This window comes from Balaenoptera musculus, chromosome 2 (genome assembly GCF_009873245.2).
Source record: "Balaenoptera musculus isolate JJ_BM4_2016_0621 chromosome 2, mBalMus1.pri.v3, whole genome shotgun sequence".
Lineage (NCBI taxonomy): Eukaryota > Metazoa > Chordata > Mammalia > Artiodactyla > Balaenopteridae > Balaenoptera > Balaenoptera musculus.
The window spans coordinates 138,205,070-138,232,136 of NC_045786.1; the positions used below are offsets into that span (position 1 = coordinate 138,205,070).

Here is a 27,067-nt window from a genome sequence, read left to right on the forward strand (position 1 = left end):
AAGGGAATCAAAATGGTACGCTATAACCCTCCAGTTCCCTTTCCCATTGGATTTGAACCCTGGTCTCGGTGGTCGTAAAAGGAGGAATAGTAGTACTGAAGCTGTGCTCATAGTGTCTGCTATATAGCATGTGGACTAGTTTAAAACAAGGTAAAAAAAAAAAAAGGTACGCTATAAAAAACTCAAACACAAAAGAAAACAGTAATGTAGGAAATTAGAAGTAAAAAACGGCGTAAGACACACAGAAAACAAACAGCAAAATGTCAAAAGTCATTCCTTATCAGTAATTACTTTAGATGGAAATGGTTTAAACTCTCCAATGAAAGGCAGAGATTGGTAGAATGGATAAGAAAACACGATCCAACTATATGCTGCCTAAAGAGACTCACTTTGGATCCAAAGACACAAATAGGTTGAATGTGAACAAATGGAAAAACATATTTCATGCAAATAGTAACCAAAAGAGAGAACTATGTGGCACTACTAAAATAAGACAAAACAGACTTCAGGTCAAAAATTGTTACCAAAAATTGCAATCATTGTTGCTTTTGTTGTGGTCATCCATGTACAATGCTTGGTGTCAGTCTATTTATCTCTTGTAAAAATAAAATACAGTGTGTGTGTGTGTGTGTGTGTGTGTGTGTGTGTGTGTGTGTGAAAAAAAAACTGTTACCAAAGACAAAGGACAATATTTATTGATAAAAGGATCAATTCATTAAGAAGATATAATGATTGTAAACACATTTGCACCAAACAAAGCCCCAAAATAACTGAAGCAAACATTGACAGAATTGGAGAAATAGTTCTACAAGCCAGTCTCATCAGCATTGAAAACCTGCTTTTCCACATAGCCTTTTTCCTAAATAACACTTAGCAGACAATCTAAAGATTCTCCCACAGCCTCTTGATCTTGACTCAGGATTATTGCAAGTTTAACATTTTTCATGCTGTATAGTCTTTTGAAATGTGCAGGCCAGTCAGTACTACAAGAGAAGAATTTAATATTTTCCTTACTCTGGGTAACATGATTTCATTGGCTTTCAGCTTCATAACGATGCTGTCCACTATGCTTTCTTTTTTTTAATTCGTTATCATCTCATGAATCCACAAAGTCAGTCACTTTTCCATCTTTTCCATAGCTTCATCAGGCACTACAGATACTACTTCAGCATTTCCAGAGTGGCCTTACATACACATCAGTGCATTTCCTCTTCCCTTTTCTGGATGTACTATATTGTTGATGCATTAATATTGAACTCATGGCCAAAAGAACTATAACTGGTGCCTGAATGAATCTTACCTCACACATGTATATTTCCTTTGTAAAGCATATCACAGCCTTCTTGTATGTAGGAACACTAAACAACACTGCAGCTTGGGGACCATTTTAAACAGCAAAGCCATCAAAAAAAAAGCACAAAGACATGACAAACGTGGTACTGAACAGACTGCAAAAAGGACTCTTGTTTACAGTATAACAGCTGAAACAAGAAAGCAGTTTATTGCCTTGTTCAGCCTTGGCTGGGAACATGTACGCCAGGTGACTCAAATTTTTCACCACTCTGCGCAGGTCTGAATGTACTGATTCTCGAGTAACAAATTCTACTGCGTAGGTAAACTTACAAACAAGCAATCCATGAATAATGAGGATCAACTGTATGTAGAAATTAAACTACTCTTTTTTTTTTTAATTGTTGTTTGGCTGTGTTGGGTCTTAGTTGCGGCATGCGTTGCAACTCAAGGGCTCTTTCTTGCGGTGCAGGGGCTTCTCTAGTTGCAGCCCACGGGCTTCTCTCTAGTTGTGGCCTGCAGGCTCTAGAGTGGAAGGGTTCAGTAGTTGTGGTGCAGCCTTAGCTGCCCCGTGGCATGTGGGATTTTAGTTCCCTGACCAGGGATCGAACCCGTGTCCCCTGCATCAGAAGACAGATTCTTAACCACTGGACCACCAGGGAGGTCCTGAAATTAAACTACCCTTAAATAACCATAGGCCAAAGATGAAATCACAGGGAAGTTATAAAATAGAGACAAATAAAAACTAAACACAACATACTAAAAATCATGTAATACAATAAAAGCAGCACTCAGAGGGAAGTGTATAGCAGTGGAGCCCTACATTAAAAAGAAGGAAATCAGTCACAACTCTGTACCTTGAGGACTAGAAAAAGAAGAGCAAACTAAATGCAAAGCTAGCAACTGAGGGAAATAATAAAATGATAAGAGTAGAGAAAAATGAAATACAGAATAGAAAAACAAGAGAAGCAACACAACTAAAAGTTATTTCTTTAAAAAGAACAACAAGACTAATAAATCTATAGCCTGGCTGACAAAAAAAGAAGAAGATGCAAATAACTAAAACCAGAAATGAAAGTGGAAACATTACTATTGATCTTACAGAAATAAAAAGGATTATAAGACGGACTTCCCTGGTGGTGCAGTGGTTAAGAATCCGCCTGCCAATGCAGGGGACACAGGTTCGAGCCCTGGTCCGGGAAGATCCCACATGCTGCGGAGCAACTAAGCCCGTTCGCCACAACTACTGAGCTTGCGCTCTAGAGCCCGCAAGCCACAACTACTGAACCCACGTGCCACAACTATTGAAGCCCTCACGCCTAGAGCCTGTGCTCCACAACAAGAGAAGCCACCGCAATGAGAAGGCCGGGCACCACAATGAAGAGTAGCCCCCGCTCGCCACAACTAGAGAAAGCCCGCACGCAGCAACGAAAACCCAACGCAGCCAAAAATAAATAAATAAATTCATTTTTTAAAAAAAGGATTATAAGAGAAAACTATGAACAATTATATGCTAACAAATTAGATAACCTAGATGAAATACACAAATTCCTGGAAAAACACAAATTACCAAAACTGACTCAAGAAGAAATATAGTCTAAACAGACTTACAACAAGTAAAGAAAGTGAATAAGTAATCAAAAACCTCCAAAGAAAAACCTGAGTACAGACAGCTTCACTGGTGAATTCCACCAAACATTTAAGGAAGATTTAATGTCAGTATTTCCCAAGCTCTTCCAAAAAACAGAAGCAGAGGGAACACTTCCTAACTCATTCTGTGAGGCCGTTATTACCCTGATATCAAAACCAGACAAAGACATCACAAGAAAACTATAGGCCGATATCCCTTGTGAATACTGATGCAAAAACTTCTACAAAGTATTAGCAAACAAAATCCAACAGCACATTAAAAGTATTATACACCACGATCAAGTGGTATTTATCCCAGGAATACAAGGGTGGTTCAACAAAGAAAAATCAATCAATGTAATACACCACATTAATAGAATGAAGTAAAAACAAAACAAAAAACACATGATCATCTCAACTGGTGCAGAAAAAGCATTTGACAAAATCCAACACTCCTTCCTAATAAAAGCTCTCAAAACCTTGGAATAGAAGGGAACTTCCTTAACGTGATAAAGGGCATTTATGAAATATCTACAGATACTGTTACGTTCAATGGTTGAAAGATTGAAAGGTCCCTCCCACCCTGCCTGCCAAGATTAGGAACAAGACAAGGATGTCTACCTCTTACCACTGCTATCTAACACTGTATTGTAAGTTCTAGCCAGAGCAATTAGGCAAGGAAAAGAAATAAAAAACATCTAACTTAGGAAGTAAAACTATCTCTATTCACAGATGACATGATCTTAAAAACAGAAAATCCCAAAGAATCCACAAAAAACTACTAGAGTTAAGAAATGAATTCAGCAAGTTGCAGGGTACAGGATCAATGCACAAAAATAAGTTTTGTTTCTATACACCAGTGATGAGTAATCTGAAAAGGAAATTAAGAAAACAATTCAATTTACAATAGCACCCAAAAGAATAAAATACCTAGGAAAAAATTTAGCCAGATAAATAAAAGAACGGTATACTGAAAACTACAAAACATTAATAAAAGAAATTAAACACCCTTATCTTTGACAGGATATATTTATGCATTAGGACATATTTTATGTATATTCTATGTGTACATATATATTACAAATACTTATATGTCCTTAAAATGATAGTATTTATTTTAATTATTGTCTAGTGTCTGCATATAGTAGGCAGTCAATAAATACTTGTTGAATGAAGTAAATGTAAGCCTTTAGCTACTAAGAACATCCATCTTACAGTATCTCATTCAAGATAACCTGGGGTCAAAAGCCACGGTATCATTCAATTCCTGGCCTCAAACTTGGGCTATGTTAAACTTTAGTTCTAAGAGCATCTCTGGAATTCACCATGATAAACTGCAATCTGAAAATCCTGTTGAGTAAACTAGGAAAGGGAACTTCCAATACTTGTTTTAGAATACACATTATTAGGTAAGGATTCTGTAGCTTAAGCTTTTAAAAGTAATATACACTTTCTAAAACAAAGTAACTCAAGTTGCATAGAAATATAAAAGCCACTTCATTCAACAACACAATATGAACTATATTTTCTATACTAAAAGCAAAAATAAATAATCAAAAAAATTTAATCAAAATAGCATGTTTTCCTTCATGGTACTTTCCACACTGGTAGACTAATGTAGAGTAATATGTTGGTTCAAAAAGGTAAAACAAAATCTGACCCATATACAGTCATTTAATGTACATATTAATAAAAATGTGTACTAAAATATTTTCAACTCAATCTACTGTTTTGACCTATACACATTTGTTGTCATCTTAGTTACTGTTTCACTGTCAAACTTTTATATCACAATTTAGCAAAAGAACTCATCAATAGAACTTAATTATAATTTTAAATGTCTTTTATATTACAAACCACAATAAGGAAATACTATTTATTAGCAAACTAGTTGATGTGGCCTTATGTTAACAAAATAAGTCCATTTCCCAATTCCTATTATAGGGAAGGGATTTGTGACGAAAAAAGATAAGGGCTACATGTAATATTATATAGATTGCATCATTTTAGAGCTGCTAAAGGAAGCTCTAAAGCCCACAGCTTTCCAGATAGTTAAGATGAACAACAAATTCTTAATTCCCTCTGCAGAAACCAGAGTAGAAACAAAAGAAATTTAGTAAATCCCGTCTTCCAGGCAGTATCCAGTTCATTAATTCATTACGATTTTAACCTGTCAAATAATTTTTAATCTAATTGTCTCTTGGATAATATAGCTTATTTGCTCACAAGGTCCCAGAAAATTTCTCCAGTGTCTAGTACAGATTCTGTAGAGATTTTTTTTTTTTTAAATTCCTAACTCAAATCTCTAGGGTTGGGAGCAAATCTAGTCTGGGATGACAACAGCTCTTCTGGAGCTGCCTCAGCACTTGGGAGAGTAAGTGGAATAAAGGCAATTAAGTACAGTAATTTTCAAAATGCAAAAGGCATTGCAATAGAAAACTCAAACTGGATTTTTTTATACCCCAAATTCAATTCTAGGCAGATGTTAGAAGAAATGTGTGTGGGTTTGTTTTTTAGTGAGATGTTAATAGATTAAATAATTTAACGTACAATTTACCATGTACCAGGCACTATTCTAACAGCTTTACGAATATTAGCTCATTTAATCATCAGAACAACCCTAAGGGGTAGGTGTTCTAATTTAAATGAAACAGGCAGAGAGAGGCCCAAAATCAAACAGGTATTAAGTTACAGAGATGAGATTCAAACACTGGAAGTCTGATTCACAAGTCTGAGCTCTTAACCACTATACTAAGCTGTATAAAGTGTATTGTTTGTTTAATTCCTTGTATCCCTAGGATCAAAAATACCACAGATACATTTTACTTAGTTTTTCTTAGAATGGAGGCTAGGTACAAATTTCACTTAATTACAAGTACAAAGGATCTTACACTAATTCCTCTCCCCTCTCTTTACAAAATAAGAAACAGACCCAGCAATGCTAAATAACATTTAGTATTATATTCTAGTGGCCTATTCTGATGACTTTTCCAATTTACCATGCTTATTACTTTACACTTTTATCACTACACAAATAGGTTATAATTTTGAGTTTGGTAGGGGTTGCTAGCTTCTATTTTCTTTTTCTTAGAGAATGTTGAGCTTTATCTGCTGAATTTATGTTATTTCCTCTAAAAAGAATGTTTTTACTTAAGTCTTTAGATCTTATCAAAAAAGATGAAAGAGGGAATTCCCTGGCAGTCTAGTGGTTAGGACTCCTCACTTTCACTGCGGAGAGTGCGGGTTCGATCCCTGGTTGGGGATCCTGCAAGCTGGGCAGCCAAAGAAAAAAGCAAAATGACAACAACAACAGCAAAAAGATGAAAGAAAAATGTACAAATCCTTCCTGTTTTCAAATCAATAAAAAATTACCAAACCCAAAACAGATTATATGACCTCCTAGATGTTTTTAATTTCATGCCACTATCTAATCTTTTCATTGCGAATCCTATCACAGAACATTTATCTAAACATTTCCTTCAGTTATTCTACCAAATGTTTTTACTCCTACTGATATGCTTTCCTTAAATATTTATCACTCATAATTGGAATTATTTTTTATATTAGGACATTTTCCATTCACACTCACTGAAGTCAGTAAGTCAATAAAATTACTTACAAATAAAGCAGTTACAGGACTGCCCTGCTGGCACAGTGGTTAAGAATGCGCCTGCCAATGCAGGGGACACGGGTTCGAACCCTGGTCTGGGAAGATTCCCACATGCCGCGGAGCAACTAAGCCCGTGCGCCACAACTACTTAGCCTGCGCTCTAGAGCCTGTGAGCCACAACTACTGAGCCTGCGAGCCACAACTGCTGAGGCCCACGCGCCCAGAGCCCATGCTCCGCGACAGGAGAAGCCACCGCGGTGAAAATCCCGCGCACCGCAACAAAGAGTAGCCCCCACTCGCCGCAGGTAGGGGGAGACCCTGTGCAGCAACAAAGACCCAACGCAGCCAAAAAAAAAAAATTTTTTTTTTAAAAAGTAGTTACAAAGACTGTCCTTAGTAGAATTCAAAAATTTTAAAAGTAACTTAAGCATGGGACAAAGGCAAGCACCAAGAAAAAAAATTATATTTTCAATTTGAGGAATGGACAGTGTTCATATGAACAACAAAGGACAGGAAGAACACATTAATGATATATCTTGCACTGTTCTCATACACTGCTAGTGGAGTAAAAATTGAGGCAACCTGTCTGGAAAGCATTTTGTCAATACATAAAAGAGCTGTAAATGTTCATATACATTGAATCAGTAACCTCTCTCCTAGAATTCTTCACTAAAGAAATAGAAATGAGGGCAAGGATTATATATAAATATGTTTATCATAAAATTATATATACCATACAACAATGAATAAATCAACATTTATTGATAATAAAGTAATGCTTAAAAATATCAGTTTTGGGGAATTCTCTGGCAGTCCAGTGGTTAGGACTCGGCACTTTCACTGCCGAGGGCCTGGTTCAATCCCTGGTCGGGGAACTAAGATCCCATAAGCCATGCAGCGAAGCCAAAAAAATAAAATAAAATATCAGTTTTTGGAGCTACACAGACCTGGATCTAGCCACTTACTACATGCATTTATTGGGACTCTAAAAATGTAAATAACAGATATTAAATTATCTTGAGGGGAAAAAAAGAGATGTATCTCTAAAGATACAGAGCATCTCACAGAACCCTAGGGCAGAATGAGGCTAAGCTTCAAGAAGAAACTGGAATTATAAACTGGACAGTCACAGGACCATCTCTTCTCTTTACATATCCACTTCATTCTTCTTTTTCTGCAGACTAGTTTCTCTGTTCTTCAGTCCACATGGTAGATAAAGATTTCTGAATTCACTACTTCTTCATTGAGGAACCTGCCCAAACAGTACTCTTCTCAGTTCCCGATGGGCAAGAACACGTAGAGAAAATATGGCAGCCCTATAGGTGAGGGAACCTTTAGAGGGTTGGGAACTAGGCAGACTCTCCAAAAGGTGCCTACTTCTTCAGGTGTGGGACCGTGGGCTAGTTTTATCGTCTCTTTGCAATGCAGTTTCCTCGTTTATAAAGATAATAATATCAACAAGTAAGGACAACCCTATAGTATAAAAAGTATTTTGCAGGAATATGAAAATATTTCATTCATTAATAATGTTTTCTAGGAATTTTTACTGATAGAAAATTTATGACATAATGTATTAGTCAGAATTCTTTAGAGAAAAAGAACCAATAGGATGTATATGTATACATATATATTGAGAGATTTATTATAAAGAATTGGCTTTATTATTGGATTTATTTTAAGGATTATGGAGGTTGGCAAATCCAAAATCTTCAGGGTAGGAAAGCAGCCTGGACACCCAGGGAAGACTTGATGTAGCTCAAGTCCAAAGGCAGTCTGCTGGCAGAATCCCCTCTTCCTTGGGGGAGGACAGTCTTTTTTGTCTTAAGGCCTTCAACTGATTGGATAAAGCTCCACCCACATTATGGAAGGTAATCTACTTTATCCAAAATCTACTGATTTAAATGTTAGTGTCATCTAAAAATATCCTCACAGAAACATCTAGAATAGTGTTTGACCACAAATCTGGGTACTGTGGCCTAGCCAGGTTGACTCATAAAGTTTACCATCACACTTTATATTAAATAAAAAAAGAATAAAGTCCGTATACAATATGGTCTCAATTATTTCAAAATTGTAAGGAAATAAAGTTAACGCTAGCTTTTTCCTATTCTTGTATTTTCCAAGCCTTCTATAAGGTTCAGTACTTATCCTGTTTATCCTCTTAGTAGCATTTAACAATATTAACTACTTTCCTTTTCCAGAATACCCTCTCTTTCTTTCACTTGTAGTTTATAGTATATTCTTTTTATGATACTGTCCAATCTATATCCCTCTCTTCTGCAAACATCCCCACTTAGACCCAGCAGTGTGGCCCTGGAGACATGCTCATACTGTATGATCCTGCTCTCTTGGCCACAGCCCCTGAATCAGACACGGACACTTGGCTCTAGGGAAGCAAATCCATTGACTGGGCTGAGCCGATTAGATTCTTTTTCCTAATAGTAATAAAGTCAGAAAGTCAGTCAGTCTCTGTTACGTGCTTGAATTTGGAAATGACATAGAACTAGGGGTGAGGCTGACATACACATGCCAAAGCAGAGACAGAAAAGAAAGAAGCAGAAATGAGAGACCATGCAACCTCAAGAAACAAAGATGGATGGCATGCCTTTAGTTCTGATAGCGTTCCAGAGCCTAGCTCCAATCCCTCAGGAGGCCTGGTAGCACTTTCTTATCCTTGACTTCCACGAGACACCCCACCTCTAGCCTTCAAATAACGTTTTCTGTTTTTTTTTGTTTGTTTGTTTGTTTGCTTAAGCTAGTTCAAATGGGTTACTAGAACACTGCACCCCCCCAGCACACACACACACACACACACACACACACACACACTCACACTCACACACACGCTGCCTTAGTTAGACAACCCCTAAGATATCCTCTTAACCTCTTGAACTGCTACTTGTCAGATTCTGTTCCAGGTTCTTTTTACTCTATCCATTCCTTAAATATTGATGTCTTTAAATTTTTTTTTCCTATAGACCCTCTGTTCTTCTTATTCTGTATCCTCACTGAGGGCAATATCATCCACTCTAATCACTTTGTTCTGCACGTCTATGTTGTTGACACCAAACCTGTCCAGGTCTCTTTCATGTATACAGCTGCCTCCTAGATAGTTCCAAATGGCTGTCTTACACGTCAAATTCAACATATCTAAAACAGAACTCATCTCCTCCATGCTCCTGCTCCTTTCCACAAATCTGACCTAATTTCAATATTTTCTATCTCTATAAATCAAACTAATAGTTCTCACCTTTCCAAATATCTGGAAATTTGGGAATAATCCTTTATTCCACTTTTTCCTCTTTACAGCCACACCCAGTTAATCACCATGCCTTGTCAGTCTACCTCCTAATAACTCTCAAATTCACCATTTCTCTCTACTGCCACCTAAAGGTCAGGGGCCAGCAAAGTCTTTTTCTGTAAAGAGCCAGAAAGCAACTATCTTGGGCTTTGTGGACTATACAATCAGGGTCACAATTACTCAACTCTGCTGTTGTAGCATAAAAGCACCACAGACAATTATATAATGAATGAACACGGCTGTGTTCCAATAAAGCTTTACTGTATAGCCCCTAAAATTTTGAATAATATAATGTACACGTGTCACAAAATATCATTCTTCTTTCAACTTTATTCAACTATTTAAAAATGTGAAAACCATTCACAGTTCACAAGTCATATAAAATCAGGCAGCAGGCCTGTCTGCAGTCTCCTGATCTAGGTCCCTATCATCTCTCCCTTACACTGGCAGAGTAACCTCTTACTAGGCCTGGCTTACCTGCCTCCAGTCTTGCTTCTCTCCAGTCCATTTTCCATCCTACAGACACAAGAGTATTTCTAAAACACCAATCTAATCTCCTTGAGCAAACAGACCATATTTGTTTTAGTCACTCTGATATCTGGAGGGCTAATGTTATTGCTTATAGTACTTATTAGAAATGTGAAGAGATCATATTTGTGGAATTGAATGTCATTACCTTGATTAAAGCTTTTCAGTCAGTGAGAAGGAAAAAAGGTGTACAACTACAACAGAACAAATATACTTGTCATTATTCTCAGGTGAGATGATTTTCCCTATAGAGAACAGATGAGACTATCCTACAAATTATTAAATTAATGGAGAGTTGAACAAAGTTTATATGTGATCAATGTATAAAAACCAAGGGCATTTCTATATTCCAGCTACAAAAAGTTAGACTATTTGAATTTTAACAAGATATCATTTACAACAGTAACAAAAATAAATAAATAAAGTAACTAGAAATAAATCCAACAAAAGATATGCTTGATCCATATAGAGAAAATTATAAAACTTCACTGAAATGCATTTAAGAAAACATAAATAAATAAGATTTACCATATTCAAACATAAGAAAATTCAATATTGTCAGGCTATCAATTCTCTCCATATTAATTTATAAATTCATTGCAACTTCAGTAAAAGTCCAGACAGGTTTTTACATGGAAATTAAAGGGCTGATTCTAAATTGTATATTGAAAACAAATATTCAAAAATAGCCAACACAGTCTTGAAGAATATGATAGAGAACTTTCATAAACAGATACCAAGACTTATTCTAAAGCAACTATACCAATTAAGAAAGGCGATAATATTGCTGAGGAGATAGACAAACAGGCCAGTGAAACAAAACAGAGAACCCAGAATTAGACCCATACATATACGGGAACTTGATATGTAACATAAGTGGCATTATAGATAAGTGGAGAAAGGATAAACTATTCAAAAATGGCACAAGGTCAGTTAATTATTTATATAAAACATTACATCAGATCCATACCTCACAGCACATACAAGGCAACTGAAGGTGGATCAAAAACTTAAATGTGAAAGGACAACTTTATCTTTCCAATTAAAAAAAAACCACAAAAGGATTTTTCTTTTAGAACTAGACAAAATCGAAAGTACACGAAGACAGATAAATAAAAACAGCAAGAATTCTGAAAAAATATTTATAAAACTACAATAAATATAATAGTATAGTACTTGCACAAAATATTAGATATATCAATTCTAAATCAAATTATGGACATAGACCCAAATATATACCTATACTTAATATATGATAAAAGTGACAGTTCAAGTCAGTAGGGAAAAATGGATTATTCAATAAATGGTGCCATTGGGAAATATCAAGTTGGATTCCTTTCTCAAAACAAGAGATGATTCAAAAATTTAAGCATAAAAAATGAAACCATAAAAGTACTATAAGAAACCATGGTAGAGAGGGCTTTCCTGGTGGCGCAGTGGTTGAGAATCTGCCTGCCAATGCAGGGGACACGGGTTCGAGCCCTGGTCTGGGACGATCCCACATGCCGTGGAGCAACTGGGCCCATGAGCCACAATTACTGAGCCTGCGCGTCTGGAGCCTGTGCTCTGCAACAAGAGAGGCCGCGATAGTGAGAGGCCCGCGCACCGCGATGAAGAGTGGCCCCCGCTCGCCGCAACTAGAGAAAGCCCTCGCACAGAAACGAAGACCCAACACAGCCAAAAATAAATAAGTAAATTAAAAAAAAAAAAAAAGGAACCATGGTAGAAAGCCATCCTAATATTACACAAAACCGCGAAACTATGAAATAAAAGATTGATACATAAAAAGAAAAATTTCTCCTTGGAAAAAAAGTCAGAAGAGAAGTAATGATTAGGGAAACATACTTCCAAATCACACCACAGTCAAAAGGCAAATTTCACCACAACATAAAAGGCTTCAAAAACTAGTAAGTAGGGCTTCCCTGGTGGTTCAGTGGTTGAGAATCTGCCTGCCAATGCAGGGGACACGGGTTCGAGCCCTGGTCTGGGAAGATCCCACATGCCACGGAGCAACTAGGCCCGTGAGCCACAACTACTGAGGCTGCGCGTCTGGAGCCTGTGCTCCGCAACAAGAGAGGCCGCGATAGTGAAGAAGCCCGCGCACGGCGATGAAGAGTGGCCCCCGCTCGCCGCAACTAGAGAAAGCCCTCGCACAGAAGCCAAGACCCAACACAGCCATAAATAAATAAATAAATAAATAAAAAATTAAAAAAAAAAAAAAACTAGTAAGTAACACAAGAGGAAAAAAAATATGTCCACACAAAAACTTACGCAAAAATATCCATGGCAACATTGTTGAGAATAACTACAAAGTGAACTCAAATGTCCAACAATAGATGAAAGCATAAATAAAATGTAGTATATCCATCCAATGGAATATTACTCCACAATAAAAAGGAATGAAGATACATGCTATAAATATGGATGAATCTTAACACATTATGCTAAGTGAAAGAAGCTATTCACAATAGACTACATATGTATGCTTCCATTTGCATGAGATGACAACAGTAGGCAAATCTCTAGAATGGATTAGTGGTTGCCTAGGGGTGCCTAGGGATTGGGGGAAAATAGAGAACAACTGCTATGGGTATGGGGTTCCTTCGGGGGATGATGAAAATGTTCCAAATTTGATTGTGGTGATGGTTGTACAATACTATGAATACATTGAAAGCCACTGAATTGTACATTTTTAATGGGTGAATTGTATGGTATATGAATTACATCTCAGTAAGCTGTTGTATGTTTAAAAAAAAAAAAAACAGTAGAGGTAAGAGAATTTCTGTTTCTGCCCATAAATGATTAACTGTTGTAAAAAAAAAAAAGCTGTTCCACTGTAAGCAACCAGAAAACTAGACAAATTATATGAAAGAACTGTTTTCAGATACTGGAAAACAAATAGCACAGGACTGTGATTCATGAGAAAAGGGAAAACAACTGAGATGAGCCCTATGACTGCCCTGGCTTGCTGCTAGAGGCTGTCTCCAGGCTGTAGCGCAGGAGGAGGAAGCAAAACAAAGTCCAACGGTCTCACTGAGTTGAGGGGAGAGAAACAGGAGTTCCCAGAGGTCAAAGCAGCAATAATTTTCAAGAGAGTACTGGAGAGAGGACTCTGTACAGAGAAAGAGCCCCGTGGGGGTGGAGGGGTCTCTGCAAATCATTGGCTGAGTACTAACCTGTGCTCACATTGGATGAAAATCCACCAGGCTGGGGGAAAAACTATTGGAAAGCAGTAGGCCAAATAATTCCCAAAGCTTACACAGGCCTGTAATTGCTTTCCCACCAGGCAGAGTGCTGAGGGAATTGGGTAGTCTTTGGAAGGTTATCACCTTAGTAGTGAGACTAAATTAGCTCTAGACTATGGTTATTCTAGACCCACTCTAGCAAGCCTAAAAAGATTAAACTGACAAGTAATTTAATTGTACACTAGACCAAAGACCCAATAGGAACTTCCAGATATAAACTATATAGTATCTAAAATCATATCTCATTCTACTTCATGAGTTTACCAGAAAACTAGACATTGCAGAAGACCAGTGAATTTGAAGTTGTATAGAATAGAAACTATCCAAATGAAGCACAGAGAGCAGAAACACTGCAATCATCATCATCATCATCTTCTTCATCATCATCATCATCATAGCATTAGTGATTTACAAGTGACCAGTGTTAAACAAATCCAACATACATGAGATTGAAGTTCCAGAAGGGGATGATGTGAGAGAAGAAGGGAGAAAAAAATACTTCTAGAAATAATGCTGGAACACTATACAGAAATAATAATGTATTCTGAGTATTATAACATATGTAGATGTAAAATGTACAACAACAATAATACAAAGGAGGGAAAAGGCAAAAATGAAGTATATTGTTGCTATACTTGAAATGGTATAACATTATTTGAAGGTAGAGGACTTAAAGAAAAAAAAAAGAAAACCAAAGAGGTATAGTTTTTTAAAATTAGTAAAATACCAACAATCTGATAGGAAAAAAATAGAGAAAGTCTTTGAATTGGCAGTACTGGAATAGTCAACTTTTAAATAAATTACGCTGTTAATATACTGGAACATCATGCACATGTGAAAAAAATCGGATAGCTCTCTGTATAAAACATGGAAAATGCTAATACGGAAAGGCAATATAACAGTAGTATAGTGTCACTTCACAGCAGAACAGCCTGGGTCTGAATCCAGGCTCTGTTAGGTACTTGCAGAGTCATTTTGGGCTAGTTACTTATCTTCCCTCTGCCTCAGTTTCTTCTGCAAACCAGTGACAATACTCATGGGATTTTATGGAGATTAAAAGTCATGTAAGGCATTTAGACAATCGCAAGCACAAAATTAGTATTCATTAATTTTTGGGTAAAAGAAAAGGAAAATCTCCACAATATATTTCTACATTAAAAAGCAAGGTCCAGAACGGTATGTTGCCATTTGTATGAAAAACAAGCTATATAAATATATGCCTACAAAAGTAAAGACTATCTCTAGAAGACTAAATAAGAAACTTCTAACAATGAATCCCTCTGGAAATGAGATTCTCATAGCTGTGGAACAGAAAAAGAAGACAAACTGTACTCTCCTCTTCATATTTTTATGTAAATATTGAATTTTCTACAATCTATTACCTATTCAAATAAATTAATTTAAAATGAAGATTTAATAATAAGTACTTATAAAATCAAGAAAATGTGCATTTCAAACACAAGTATCATACTAGGTAAAAAGAAATAAAGTAGCAAACCAATTTGATTTTTTAATAAACTGTGTTTCTTCCGAGAATTACTATAATGATCAGTTTCCTTGGCTCTGGAAGCCTTTTCTGGTCTCTCTCATTTGTGACCTACTTTTCTAACTCTTACTTCTTGCCTTTCTTTTATTGTTTCATGATCTCACAGATATCTTCCTTTTTAATCTACAATAAACTACATTATGATGGAATATCTTATGTTCTTTTTTTCCCCAAAGACTTCATTATGCTTAATTTTTTATTTATATTAGGAAGATAGAGGAAAGGAAAGGTGATCAAATCAGCATTTGATTTCAGTCAACAACTTAATGTTTAAAAGAAATATTTGTCACTATTGCACATGTATGTACACATTATATTCTCAAGGCATATAAAAGCTGTTTTTGTATTTTAAGAACACACATATCTATTTCAAAAATTTTATTATTGCAAAGATCATTTAAAAATCACCAAGTATGATATGAAAAGAGTTTTCTCTGTAAGCTCTGGAATTTGTCTACAAGTTTAAAGACAGCTTGTGGGACTTCCCTGGTGGAGCAGTGGTTAAGAATCCGCCTGCCAATGCAGGGGACACGGGTTCGAGCCCTGGTCTGGGAAGATCCCACATGCCGCGGAACAACTAAGCCCGAGCGCCACAACTACTGAGCCTGCGCTCTAGAGACCGGGAGCCACAACTACTGAGCCCTCACGCCACAACTACTGAAGCCCGCACGCCTAGAGCCCATGCTCCGCAACAAGAGAAGTCACCGCAATGAGAAGCCCGCACACCGCAATGATGAGTAGCCCCCACTCGCTGCAACTAGAGGAACCCCGCGTGCAGCAACGAAGACCCAATGCAGCCAAAAATAAATAAATAAATAAATTTATTAAAAAAAAAAAAGACAGCCCGTGCCTCACTAGCTATGTTACTCTGAGTAAGTCATTTATCCTTCCTCTATGTCAGTTTCCTAATCTGTAAACTTGTATTAATAGTAGGACCAAACATTGGGATGTTTTAAGAGCAGACTAAATGAGGTAATAAACATTTCAAACAATGTCTGACCCATAGTAAGACCTTAATAAATGTTAATAAAGATAATAATATAACTATTATTATTATTAAAAGTAGTGAAAGCATATGCCCTAGTTGGGAATGGGTTAGCCTATAAAGTGTGAGATGTCACTAATTTTTTAAAAATGAAATTCATCAAAAACTTGCTTAATGTTATTAAATTAAGTATATAATTAGAACTCATTATATGCCATATTATTTAAAAATTAAGACTTTTTATTTCTGGAAAGAACATGCAGACATAAATACAAAAGGAGTGCTTTATTTTTTATTTTAGATTATTCTTCAAAAGACTATGTTCTTAATATCTGATGTCCCTTACTTCTTATTTTTTCCCAATTCAGGCTACAAAAAATTCCAACAAATAATATGAGAGCAATAATCATTATCTTGGCCAATGGATCAAGCTATTTAATACCTGGAGAAATGCCATAACACTTTCTATCTTGCATTACTGGAAAAAATTCTTCCAGCATATCAAATAATTGTTTGGAGCCATACTGTTTCAATCTCCCTTTTTGTATTATTAACATATCTTTAAAAGATTCAAAGAATCGAACTGCAAAAGAACTGAGACAGCAATGTTGGAGAAATATAAAATATATTCTAAGGATCAAGAGTTGATTTTACTGGCTGGAGGTTGGTTTGTTCGTTCTGCGGACCAGTCCCTTAATTAAAGAAAAAAGTTAATAACTATGAAGAATCTAAGGGGACTTCCCTGGTGGCGCAGTGGTTAGGAATCCGCCTGCCAGTTCAGGGGACACAGGTTCGATCCCTGGTCCAGGAAGATCCCACATGCCACAGAGCAACTAGGCCCATGTGCCACAACTACTGAGCCTGTGCTCTAGAGCCCGCGAGCCACCACTACTGAGCCCTCGCGCCACAACTACTGAAGCCCGCATGCCTAGAGCCCGTGCTCTGCAACAAGAGAAGCCACCGCAATGAGAAGCCCGCGTACCGCAACGAAGAGTAGCCCCTGCTCACTCCAACCAGAGAAAGCCCACCCGCAGCACTGAAGACCCAATGCAGCCAAAAATAAATAAATAAATAAAATTAAAAAAAAAAAAAGAATCTAAGGAATCAGCCTTCCTTGATATTTTTGAAGGGATTGAAGAAGGTACATTTCTTCCTCAAAAATATTTGGGGAATTTCAGTAAAATGCAATACCCCTCACTTATCTAATGGATCAGAATCTCTGGGAATAAGGTGCAGAAACTGCACTTTACAGAAGCCCCAAGTAATTTTTCTGGCTTACTGTCATTTTAAGAACAAATGAATAATGAAACAGAAAAGGTTCATTGAAAAGGCTCCATGTAAGTGAACCTTGTCCAGATTTCAAGTTAAGAACATGAAGTGAGGAGTGAGTGAAGTAGTTGTTCCAAGCCAAAGGGATGGCATGTGAGATAACTCAGTTTCCAGAGAAGTTTCAGCATCCTAGGCACTAGAAATAAACACACCTGTCCTGAATAAGCAGTAGGAGCACAAGCAGATGGAAACAACTGTCAACCAAAACTGCTATTAATTAGAAAAACCCTAGGCTTGCATTGTTTAATTCTTATCCCACTTTCCAATATATATTTTTTTCATTACCCACTCTGGAAATATAAGCCTCCTAAGTGCTATAATACTAATTGGCAGAGAAGAGGACCAAAACACCTTAAGCAAAGGAAGGTACTTTTGTTTTCAATCATAACAAGGATTTTTTTAAAAAGTAAAAAATTTAAAAAGTCATTTTGGTTTTTTGTACTGCATTATTACAACCAAACATTTATGAACACAGAACTTTCATGTACGGGAGTCTTTCTTTCAAAACAACTAACCAAAGACAATCATTCAAATTTTGGAAGTTTATTCAAACTTAGAGTGGACACGTAAAAGAAGAAACTTAATTTTCCAAGATTAATTCTAATGTAACTGGTCAGTTTCCACATCTGTAAAATGACAGTTTGAGACTAGGTGATTTTTAAAGTCCTGTCTAGCTCAAATTCTAAAACTGTATGATATATAAATTCCTCAAACTTTGAATTAAATATACTAGGTTGTTCAAAAACTGTAATGTAAGCATATTCTGATAATTCAAATAACCCTAAAGTGTCAAAATATTGATAGCTGCATCCCATAAACAATCCAGCAGTACTGTTTTCAGACTTCCTGTTAGCATGTGTTCTGAATGAATGATGAGCAACAACGACTTTCTCTTTCTTGGACTGCTAATATTAATAGCTTGCAACATAGCTACTCAACGAGGAGTTACAAAAGGCTCTATCATTATGGAATCTGGAAAATCTCATAAAAATAAGAGAAACATCATTAGCTAACCAGTTAATATTATAAGTCAATGACAATCTTAAATTCTGAAGCATTTAGATTAAATAAACTTGAGATATTTATCTATTATGCAAAACAGGCAGCACTACTTTACAATCTGAATATTACTGTGTATCTCCTTAGGTTAAACAGGAAAAAAAAAAACTGTTGATGGTACTCTTCCCTCATAATTCTGCCATTCTTACTATACACATTACATACTTTCCATGTTCCTGTAAGAGAGATGCACTGCCCAGAAGTGTCCATGAGGACAAGGGTTTATCTATACTGAAATTAAGTCTGAGATAAGTAAGCTTACCATAATGGAGTTTTATACAGAATGTGTATTTCTCAGTGTGAGATGATTTTGTGCTGTAATGGAAAAAAAATCAAGGAAGTCTGATTCCTTAGATTCTTCATAGTTATTAACTTTATTCTTAAATTAAGAGACTGGTCTGCAGAATGAACAAACCTCCTTACAATTTAAAAGGCAGATAACTAACACAACATTGTAAACCAACTATACTTTTTAAAATAAGAATTTTAGAAAAACATAAAAAATCAGTCTAAGAATAAATTTTTCTTCTATATAAAAAAAGAATTAGCTTTTAAATCTAAGTAACATTTACAGACCATGAAAAACTGAAAAATGGGAGGGCAGAAGAAGTAGGCCAAAATATAAAGTTTACTGTTAAAAACTCATCCCCAGCTGTCAGGCTGATCTTGCTGTCATATTTACCATTTTTACAAACCCACTAGTCTGACCAAGAACCCTAACTTTAAGAATAACTTTAAAACCATTTGTAAAGCTAATTCAACAATAATACTGTAGCTCAAAGTGATAGTTCAGATCAGTGATCCAAAAGCTAATTAAACTGTGTCTATCATCAAATTAGCAACCACACCCCTTAAAAAGAGCAGTCAGGCGGTGCTCCATTAACTTCCACAAAGCGTGGCTTTCATTTAAAATTCATTACTTCATTGCCTGAACAACCATGTTTGTTTCATAAACATTGTCTCGGGATAAAGCCAATGACTTTACCTACGCCTGAAACAGAAATCAGTCTGGGGAAAGGCACCATATAAAACGGGTGAATCTTAGTCACCCAACTATTAATTATAAGGACATTACATTACATTAAGTAATCATAATTACATTCTGTGCATCACAAGAATTAAAACCGCTTAGAAACTCAACCAAAGCCCGATGATAATGTATTACTCCACGAATAGTGTTTACTTTAGGTTCCAAGAAAGGTATTACTATTAAAATAGAGTTTGACGACTAAGTCTGAAGGTTTCCCCCATCGTTTCATTATTTTTTTTAAAGCTAGAAAGGGCCTGTTTGCGGGTACTGTGAAAACCTGTGGGAAGAGAGGTTTGGGAGGGGAACGGCCAAATTCAGATAACTGCAGACAGCAACAACGGCTCGGAGTCCTTTAACTCCCCTAGGCTGAGCCGGGCGAGGACAGGGACCCTTACCTGCCAGCGGCCATAGGTGAGGAGGATCATGGAGATGGGGATGGCAGTGCCGGACATGGCATGGGTGGAGGGCATGCTGTACTCTGAGTTGTAGAAAACCTCCAACTTGACCACGGGCGGCGAGGCGGGCCGCGGCCAGCGGATGATGTCCTTGGTGCACTGGCCCAGGTACATGGCCAGCACCCAGATGACCACGAGCCTCCGGCCCACTAGGGCGTCCAGGTTCCAGATCCAGAAGGGGAAGAACAGGATGTAAAAGAGTTCATTGCCCAGCTCCGTGCCGAAGCAGAACAGGTAGTAGAGAGGCATGTTGCTCACGTGGGCCAGCTGGCCCTCCTCGCCCGTCAGCGAGTTGCGGCGCAGGACCCCCGCGCGGCGCTGCGAGGCCGGGCCCAGCTCGGTCGCCCGCCCGTTCCGCACGCCGTTGGGGGCGCCGCCGCCGCCGCCCGGCTTGGCTGGGCACTGATTGCGGTCGCTCTCGGGCGGCGGGGGGCCTCCGGACGCCCCCAGCTGCCGCTCTCGGCGCCTGGATTCTCCGGCGAGGGGCGCCTCCGCCTTCTCATCCTCCCTCGGGTCGGCGGCAGCTGTGGCGGTGCGGCTCACCGGCGCTTCCACCCCGCACAGCCGTTGGAAACGAGCCACTTTCTGCGGGTCCTGCAAACTGCCGACCAGCTGGACCAGCCGCTGCCTCACCGACATGATAACGGGACCGCGCAGTCCGCGGGCCGGAGGACGGCGGCGGGAGGGTGGACCGGCCGACGGTGCAGCCCCGATCTGTCTCCGCGCGCCTCGCCGGCAGCGCCTCCCTCCACCCGCTCGGGTCTGCCGGGTGACGGCGCCACAGGCCTCAGCGGCCGCCGCGCGCCCCCGCCCCGCGCGCCCTCGCCCCGCGCGCCCCCGCCCCGCGCGCTCCTCCCTCGCCGAGCGCTCCTCCACCGCCCGCGGCCTCCACGCGCCGGCGCGCGCCGCGCCCCGCCCCGCCCCCATGGCCACTATGGAAGGGGGCCCGGCCGCTTGGGTCCGCCCCGAGCTCACACGGGCGGCGTCAGGGCGCCTGAGGCTCGGCGGGGCCGCGGCCTTGAGGTTCTTCTCATTAATACCCACCAGGCGTCGCGGCGCTCGGCGGGCGGGACTTTGCGCGTCCTCCTTCCCCAACTTCATCCCTCGTTCCCCGCCAGCTGGGGTTGCTGGCTTCTCTCGGTCTAGCGTTGACTGGGAGAGGCCACGATCCCGGTGCCAGGTTCGGCGGTGGCAGTGGCCAAGCACCCGGACGACCTGCTGGCACAGAATCAAATGGTGAATGAAGGCTAAGTAACCACCATGCGCCCGGAATCGTTCGACTCAAGGAATAACAAGTAATTACGGAGCTGTCCCTGATGATTGGTGTCCTGAAAGCCACGTGCCAGTTGACTAGTGGTGACAAGAGTAGATATAGATCCCAGGACAATAGCGTGTCATTGATTGTCAAAAGTTCACAAATAGCCGAAGTAAAACCAATAAATCACTGAAGTAGTAATTAGTGAAAGGGTATTGTGCACACACCGAAAAACAGTTTGCAAACTGGAATCACCCAAACCAAAACATGGAGTGAGGCTCAGGGATATATTGTTATAGAGCAGCTTATATAGTGAGAAGGCAGTGACTGTTTCTTCTTCATAGTGATTGGTTAAAATAGTAGAATTTTCAGTGGTTACCTCATGTCAACCTTGAGAAACGGTTCAAGTTTTTTTTATAATTTCCAAAGGCATAAGCAAGAAATGACTAAATTGGTTTTGTCTGCCCAGGGAATTTTCAAGACTGGCCTTTATTTGGTTTTAAGAGATCACAGTTATTATTGACTTACATATAGAATTTACTTTTAATAAATTCTAATAGCTAGCAGGGTTGCACAGATGATACACAATTGGTGGCTGAATGCAGGGTGTAGATTTTTGAGTTTGATAAGGCTGGTTGAGAGACTTAACTTTCATGTTTCACAAGTTACAAACTTGACTTCTAGAAAGAATGGTTTTTTATCAGAAGGGCTCTGAACTCTAATTCCAGGAAGTTATTTCAGGTACGGTGAATGTCTATAATTTTAAAATTTGAACTTCTTCCAAGAAACAGGCTGGAAAATTCCCCTCCCTTATGTCATTAGAAATATTTTCTTCTTTCCCAGGGAGAATTATTCTCCTTCTCCCACTCCACTTGCCAGGCCGTGGCCATGGAAAGATGAATAAATCATCAACCGTGCGCTCAAGTTGCTCACAGTATAAATGGGAGACAGAGAGAGATCCACCTCTGGAGTACAGAGCAGATGGTAAGTGCTAAAACTGAGTCATAAACAACATGCTCTGGAAAGAAGAAACAAGTTGACTAGGGACAGCAAGTAAGGTGTTAAGAGGTGATCCAATTGAGCTGGATCATAATTGAAGAGCAAGATGTGAATAAGTGGAGAAGTCCATCTGAGGAAGAGAGAAAATGAATAAAGACAGGGGATGGAAATGTGCAAAGATGTATTTGGTAAACAATTAATAGCTCATAGAATACAGAGTAGGAAGGGTAAGTGGCTGGAATGGGGTTAGAGACGGAAGATAGGACCAGATTGTAAAGGCTGGGGATTTTATTTTGTAAGCAGTGGGGAGCCATCGAAGGCCTTTAAGCTAGGCAATGACACCAGCAGAACTGTGCTTTAGAAAGATGACTAGGAAGGAAATCAGCGATGAATTGCCAGAGGTTAGAGACCAAAGGCCAGGTAAATCATTAGAAGATGATTACAGTAATCAGGCGAGAGAGAATGAGTGCCTGAACTAGAATCGGGTTCTGGGAATTGGAAGGAAGGGATTTGAAAGGATTTCATTTGAATTCAGAGATCTGCAGGCAAATAATAGTCCATCCCTGATTGGAAATTATTGTGTCTAATATTGAGACATTTCTAATCTAGTGAGGAAGACAAAACATGAGAAAACATGCAAGTATATTCAAAGATGTAAAGCCAGGCATAATAAACAGTTCTAGGAAGTGCGATACAAGCAATCACTATGTGGAGTGAGAGGCAGAGAGGCGGCATTGGGTTAGCTGTGACTGGTTCTGTGAAACAGATAGTTAGCTGGCATATGAAGTCAAGGAGCAACTTTGTTCGTAGAAAGAAATGTCGAACAGTCTCAGTGAGGCACTTTACACATGCTTTTCTGTGAAAATAATTTGTTTGTAGGGGAATTATTCAGATTTATCCAAGAAATTTTTATTCTGTGGATTAGTCTAAAGATAGCAGAAAAAGAGGAAAATATATAAAACAAAGTAGAAGGTGATCTTTACAGATGTTCCTCTATTTGCAGTGGGGGGTCCTGATAAACCCATCATAAATTGAAAATATCGTAAGTCAAAAATGCATTTAATACACCTAACCTACCCATCATCTTAGCTTAGCCTAGCCTACCTTTAAACGTGCTCAGAACACTTACATTAGCCTACAGTTGGCCAAAATCATCTAACACAAAGCCTATCTTATAATAAAGTGTTGAATATCTCATGTAATTTATTGTATACTGTAGTGAAAGTGAAAAACAGAATGGCTGTATGGATACAGAATGGTTATAAGTGTCTCAGCTGTTTACCCTTATGATCTAGTGGCTGACTGGGAGCTGCGGCTCCCTGCCCTGCCCAGCCTTTTGTACTGCATATCCCTAGCCCTGGAAAAGATCAAATTCAAATTTGATATATGATGTCTACTGAATGTGTAATATTTTGCACCATCATAAAGTCAAAAAATCTTAAATCGAACCATCACATACTGGGGACTGTCTGTGTATTCCATGGCTAAATTATGACTCCTTCAGCACTGGCAGATTTTACCAGAATGCAATATTCCCTTTAAAGGCAATGGAGACAAAAATGATGGGGAAATGGGAATTTGGCCTATGACTGCACTAAAGAGGAAAAAGAATGCAAGTTGACCAAACTTAAAGAGGCTAACACTGTCCTGCTGGTGCAATAAATCTGTTAATGATAAAGACAAAGTCTTAGCTGTAAACCAAAACACCACAGTGGAAAGAATAGTAGTTTTGGTGGATTCTATTCACATTCACTCTGAACTTTTTATAATAGAATATCTTAAAACTTAACAGAAATTTAACTATATCAAAAGATTCAAATTTAAACATTCTGTGGCAAGCATTTTTATAATAAAGCATAAACATTTTTTAAAAGAAAAAAATATTGCTGCCAAGTAAGGATATGACTATATGGGGGTGATTCAGTGTCTTGCCTGCAAAGCCAAAAATGTCTTAATCCATGTCCCACAATTGACATGTTAAACAACCTTTGTTATATCCCTCTCTCTGTACGTAAGTTTAACTTTATGTAATATTGAAACATTCTTTTTTTTAAATTTAATTTTATTTATTTTTTTATGCAGCAGGTCCTTATTAGTCATCAATTTTATACACCTCAGTGTATACATGTCAATCCCAATTGCCCAATTCATCACACCACCACCACCACCCCCTGCCGCTTTCCCCCCTTGGTGTCCATACCTTTGTTCTCTACATCTGTGTCTCAATTTCTGCCCCGCAAACCGGTTCATCTGTACCATTTTTCTAGGTTCCACATATATGCATTAATATACGATATTTGTTTTTCTCTTTCTGACTTACTTCACTCTGTATGACAGTCTCTAGATCCATCCACGTCTCTACATATGACCCAATTTCATTCCTTTTTATGGCTGAGTAATATTCCATTGTATATATGTACCACCTCTTCTTTATCCATTCGTCTGTCGATGGGCATTTAGGTTGCTTCCATGACCTGGCTATTGTAAATAGTGCTGCAATGAACATTGGGGTGCATGTGTCTCTTTGAATGATGGTTTTCTCTGGGTATATGTCCAGTAGTGGGATTGCTGGATCATATGGTAATTCTATTTTTAGTTTTTTAAGGAACCTCCATACTGTTCTCCATAGTGGCTGTATCAATTTACATTCCCACCAACAGTGCAAGAGGGTTCCCTTTTCTCCAAACCCTCTCAGCATTTGTTGTTTGTAGATTTTCTGATGATGCCCATTCTAACTGGTGTGAGGTGATACCTCGTTGTAGTTTTGATTTGCATTTCTCAAATAATTAGTGATGTTGAGCAGCTTTTCATGTGCTTCTTGGCCATCTGTATGTCTTCTTTGGAGAAATGTCTATTTAGGTCTTCTGCCCATTTTTGGATTGGGTTGTTTGTTTCTTTAATATTGAGCTGCATGCGCTGTTTATATATTTTGGAGATTAATCCTTCATCCATTGATTCATTTGCAAATATTTTCTCCCATTCTAAGGGTTGTCTTTTCGTCTTGTTTATGGTTTCCTTTGCTGTGCAAAAGCTTTGAAGTTTCATTAGGTCCCATTTGTTTATTTTGGTTTTTATTTCCATTACTCTAAGAGGTGAATCAAAAAAGATCTTGCTGTGATTTATGTCAAAGAGTGTTCTTCCTATGTTTTCCTCTAAGAGTTTTATAGTGTCAGGTCTTACATTTAGGTCTCGAATCCAGTTTGAGTTTATTTTTGTGTATGGTGTTAGGGAGTGTTCTAATTTCATTCTTTTACATGTAGCTGTCCAGTTTTCCCAGCACCACTTATTGAAGAGACTGTCTTTTCTCCACTGTATATCTTTGTCTCCTTTGTCATAGATTAGTTGACCATAGGTGCGTGGGTTTATCTCTGGGCTTTCTATCTTGTTCCATTGATCTATGTTTCTGTTTTTGTGCCAGTACCATATTGTCTCGATTACTGTAACTTTGTAGTATAGTCTGAAGTCAGGGAGTCTGATTCCTCCAGCTCCGTTTTTTCCCCTCAAGACTGCTTTGGCTATTCGGGGTCTTTTGTGTCTCCATACAAATTTTAAGATTTTTTGTTCTAGTTCTGTAAAAAATGCCATTGGGAATTTGATAGGGATTGCATTGAATCTGTAGACTGCTTTGGGTAGTAGAGTCATTTTCACAATATTGATTCTTCCAATCCAAGAAGATGATATGTCTCTCCATCTGTTGGTATCATCTTTAATTTCTTTCATCAGTGTCTTATAGTTTTCTGCATACAGTTCTTTTGTCTCCCTAGGTAGGTTTATTCCTAGGTATTTTATTCTTTTTGCTGCAGTGGTAAATGGGAGTGTTTCCATAATTTCCCTTTCAGATTTTTCATCATTAGTATATAGGAATGCAAGAGATTTCTGTGCATTAATTTTATATCCTGCAACTTTACCAAATTCACTGATTAGCTCTAGTAGTTTTCTAGTGGCATCTTTAGGATTCTCTGTGTATAGTATCATGTCATCTGCAAACAGTGACAGTTTTACTTCTTCTTTTCCAATTTGTATTCCTTTTATTTCTTTTTCTTCTCTGATTGCCGTGGCTAGGACGTCCAAAACTACGTTGAATAATAGTGGTGAGAGTGGACATCCTTGTCTTGTTCCTGATCTTAGAGTAAATGATTTCAGTTTTTCACCATTGAGAATGATGTTTGCTGTGGGTTTGTTGTATATGGCCTTTATTATGTTGAGGTAGGTTCCCTCAATGCCCACTTTCTGGAGAGTTTTTTATCATAAATGGGTGTTGAATTTTGTCAAAAGCTTTTTCTGCATCTATTGAGATGATCATATGGTTTTTATTCAATTTTTTTAATATGGTGTATCACATTGATTGATTACGTATATTGAAGAATCCTTGCATCCCTGGATAATCCAACTTGATCATGGTGTATGATCCTTTTAATGTGTTGTTGGATTCTGTTTGCTAGTATTTTGTTGAGGATTTTGGCATCTATATTCATAAGTAATATTGGTCAGTAATTTTCTTTTATTGTAGTATCTTTTTCTGGTTTTGGTATCAGGGTGATGGTGGCCTCATAGAATGAGTTTGGAATGTTTCCTTCCTCTGCAATTTTTTGGGAAGAGGTTTAGAAGGATGGGTGTTAGCTCTTCTCTAAATGTTTGATAGAATTCACCTGCGAAGCCATCTGGTCCTGGACTTTTGTTTGTTGGAAGATTTTAAATCACAGTTTCAATTTCATTACTTGTGATTGGTCTGTTCATATTTTCTATTTCTTCCTCGTTCCGTCTTGGAAGGTTATATGTTTCTAAGAATTTGTCCATTTCTTCCAA

The 27,067-nt window shown here is 38.3% G+C and overlaps 1 protein-coding gene and 1 non-coding gene across 2 annotated transcripts in view; one reads left to right on the top strand and one right to left on the bottom strand.

The window, feature by feature from the left end:
• Window positions 1-20,806, bottom strand: part of SGPP1 (sphingosine-1-phosphate phosphatase 1) — a 34,669-nt gene extending 13,863 nt beyond the window's left edge. The window contains exon 1 of the mRNA XM_036843731.1: window positions 19,948-20,806. Coding sequence (XP_036699626.1) covers window positions 19,948-20,646 — 699 coding nt within the window. The 5' untranslated portion in view covers window positions 20,647-20,806. The remainder of the gene's footprint in view (window positions 1-19,947) is intronic.
• Window positions 26-151, top strand: LOC118891547. The gene has a single exon (XR_005019104.1). It is a non-coding gene; the product is annotated as a small nucleolar RNA SNORA61 (small nucleolar RNA).
• Window positions 20,807-27,067: the final 6,261 nt, after the last annotated feature.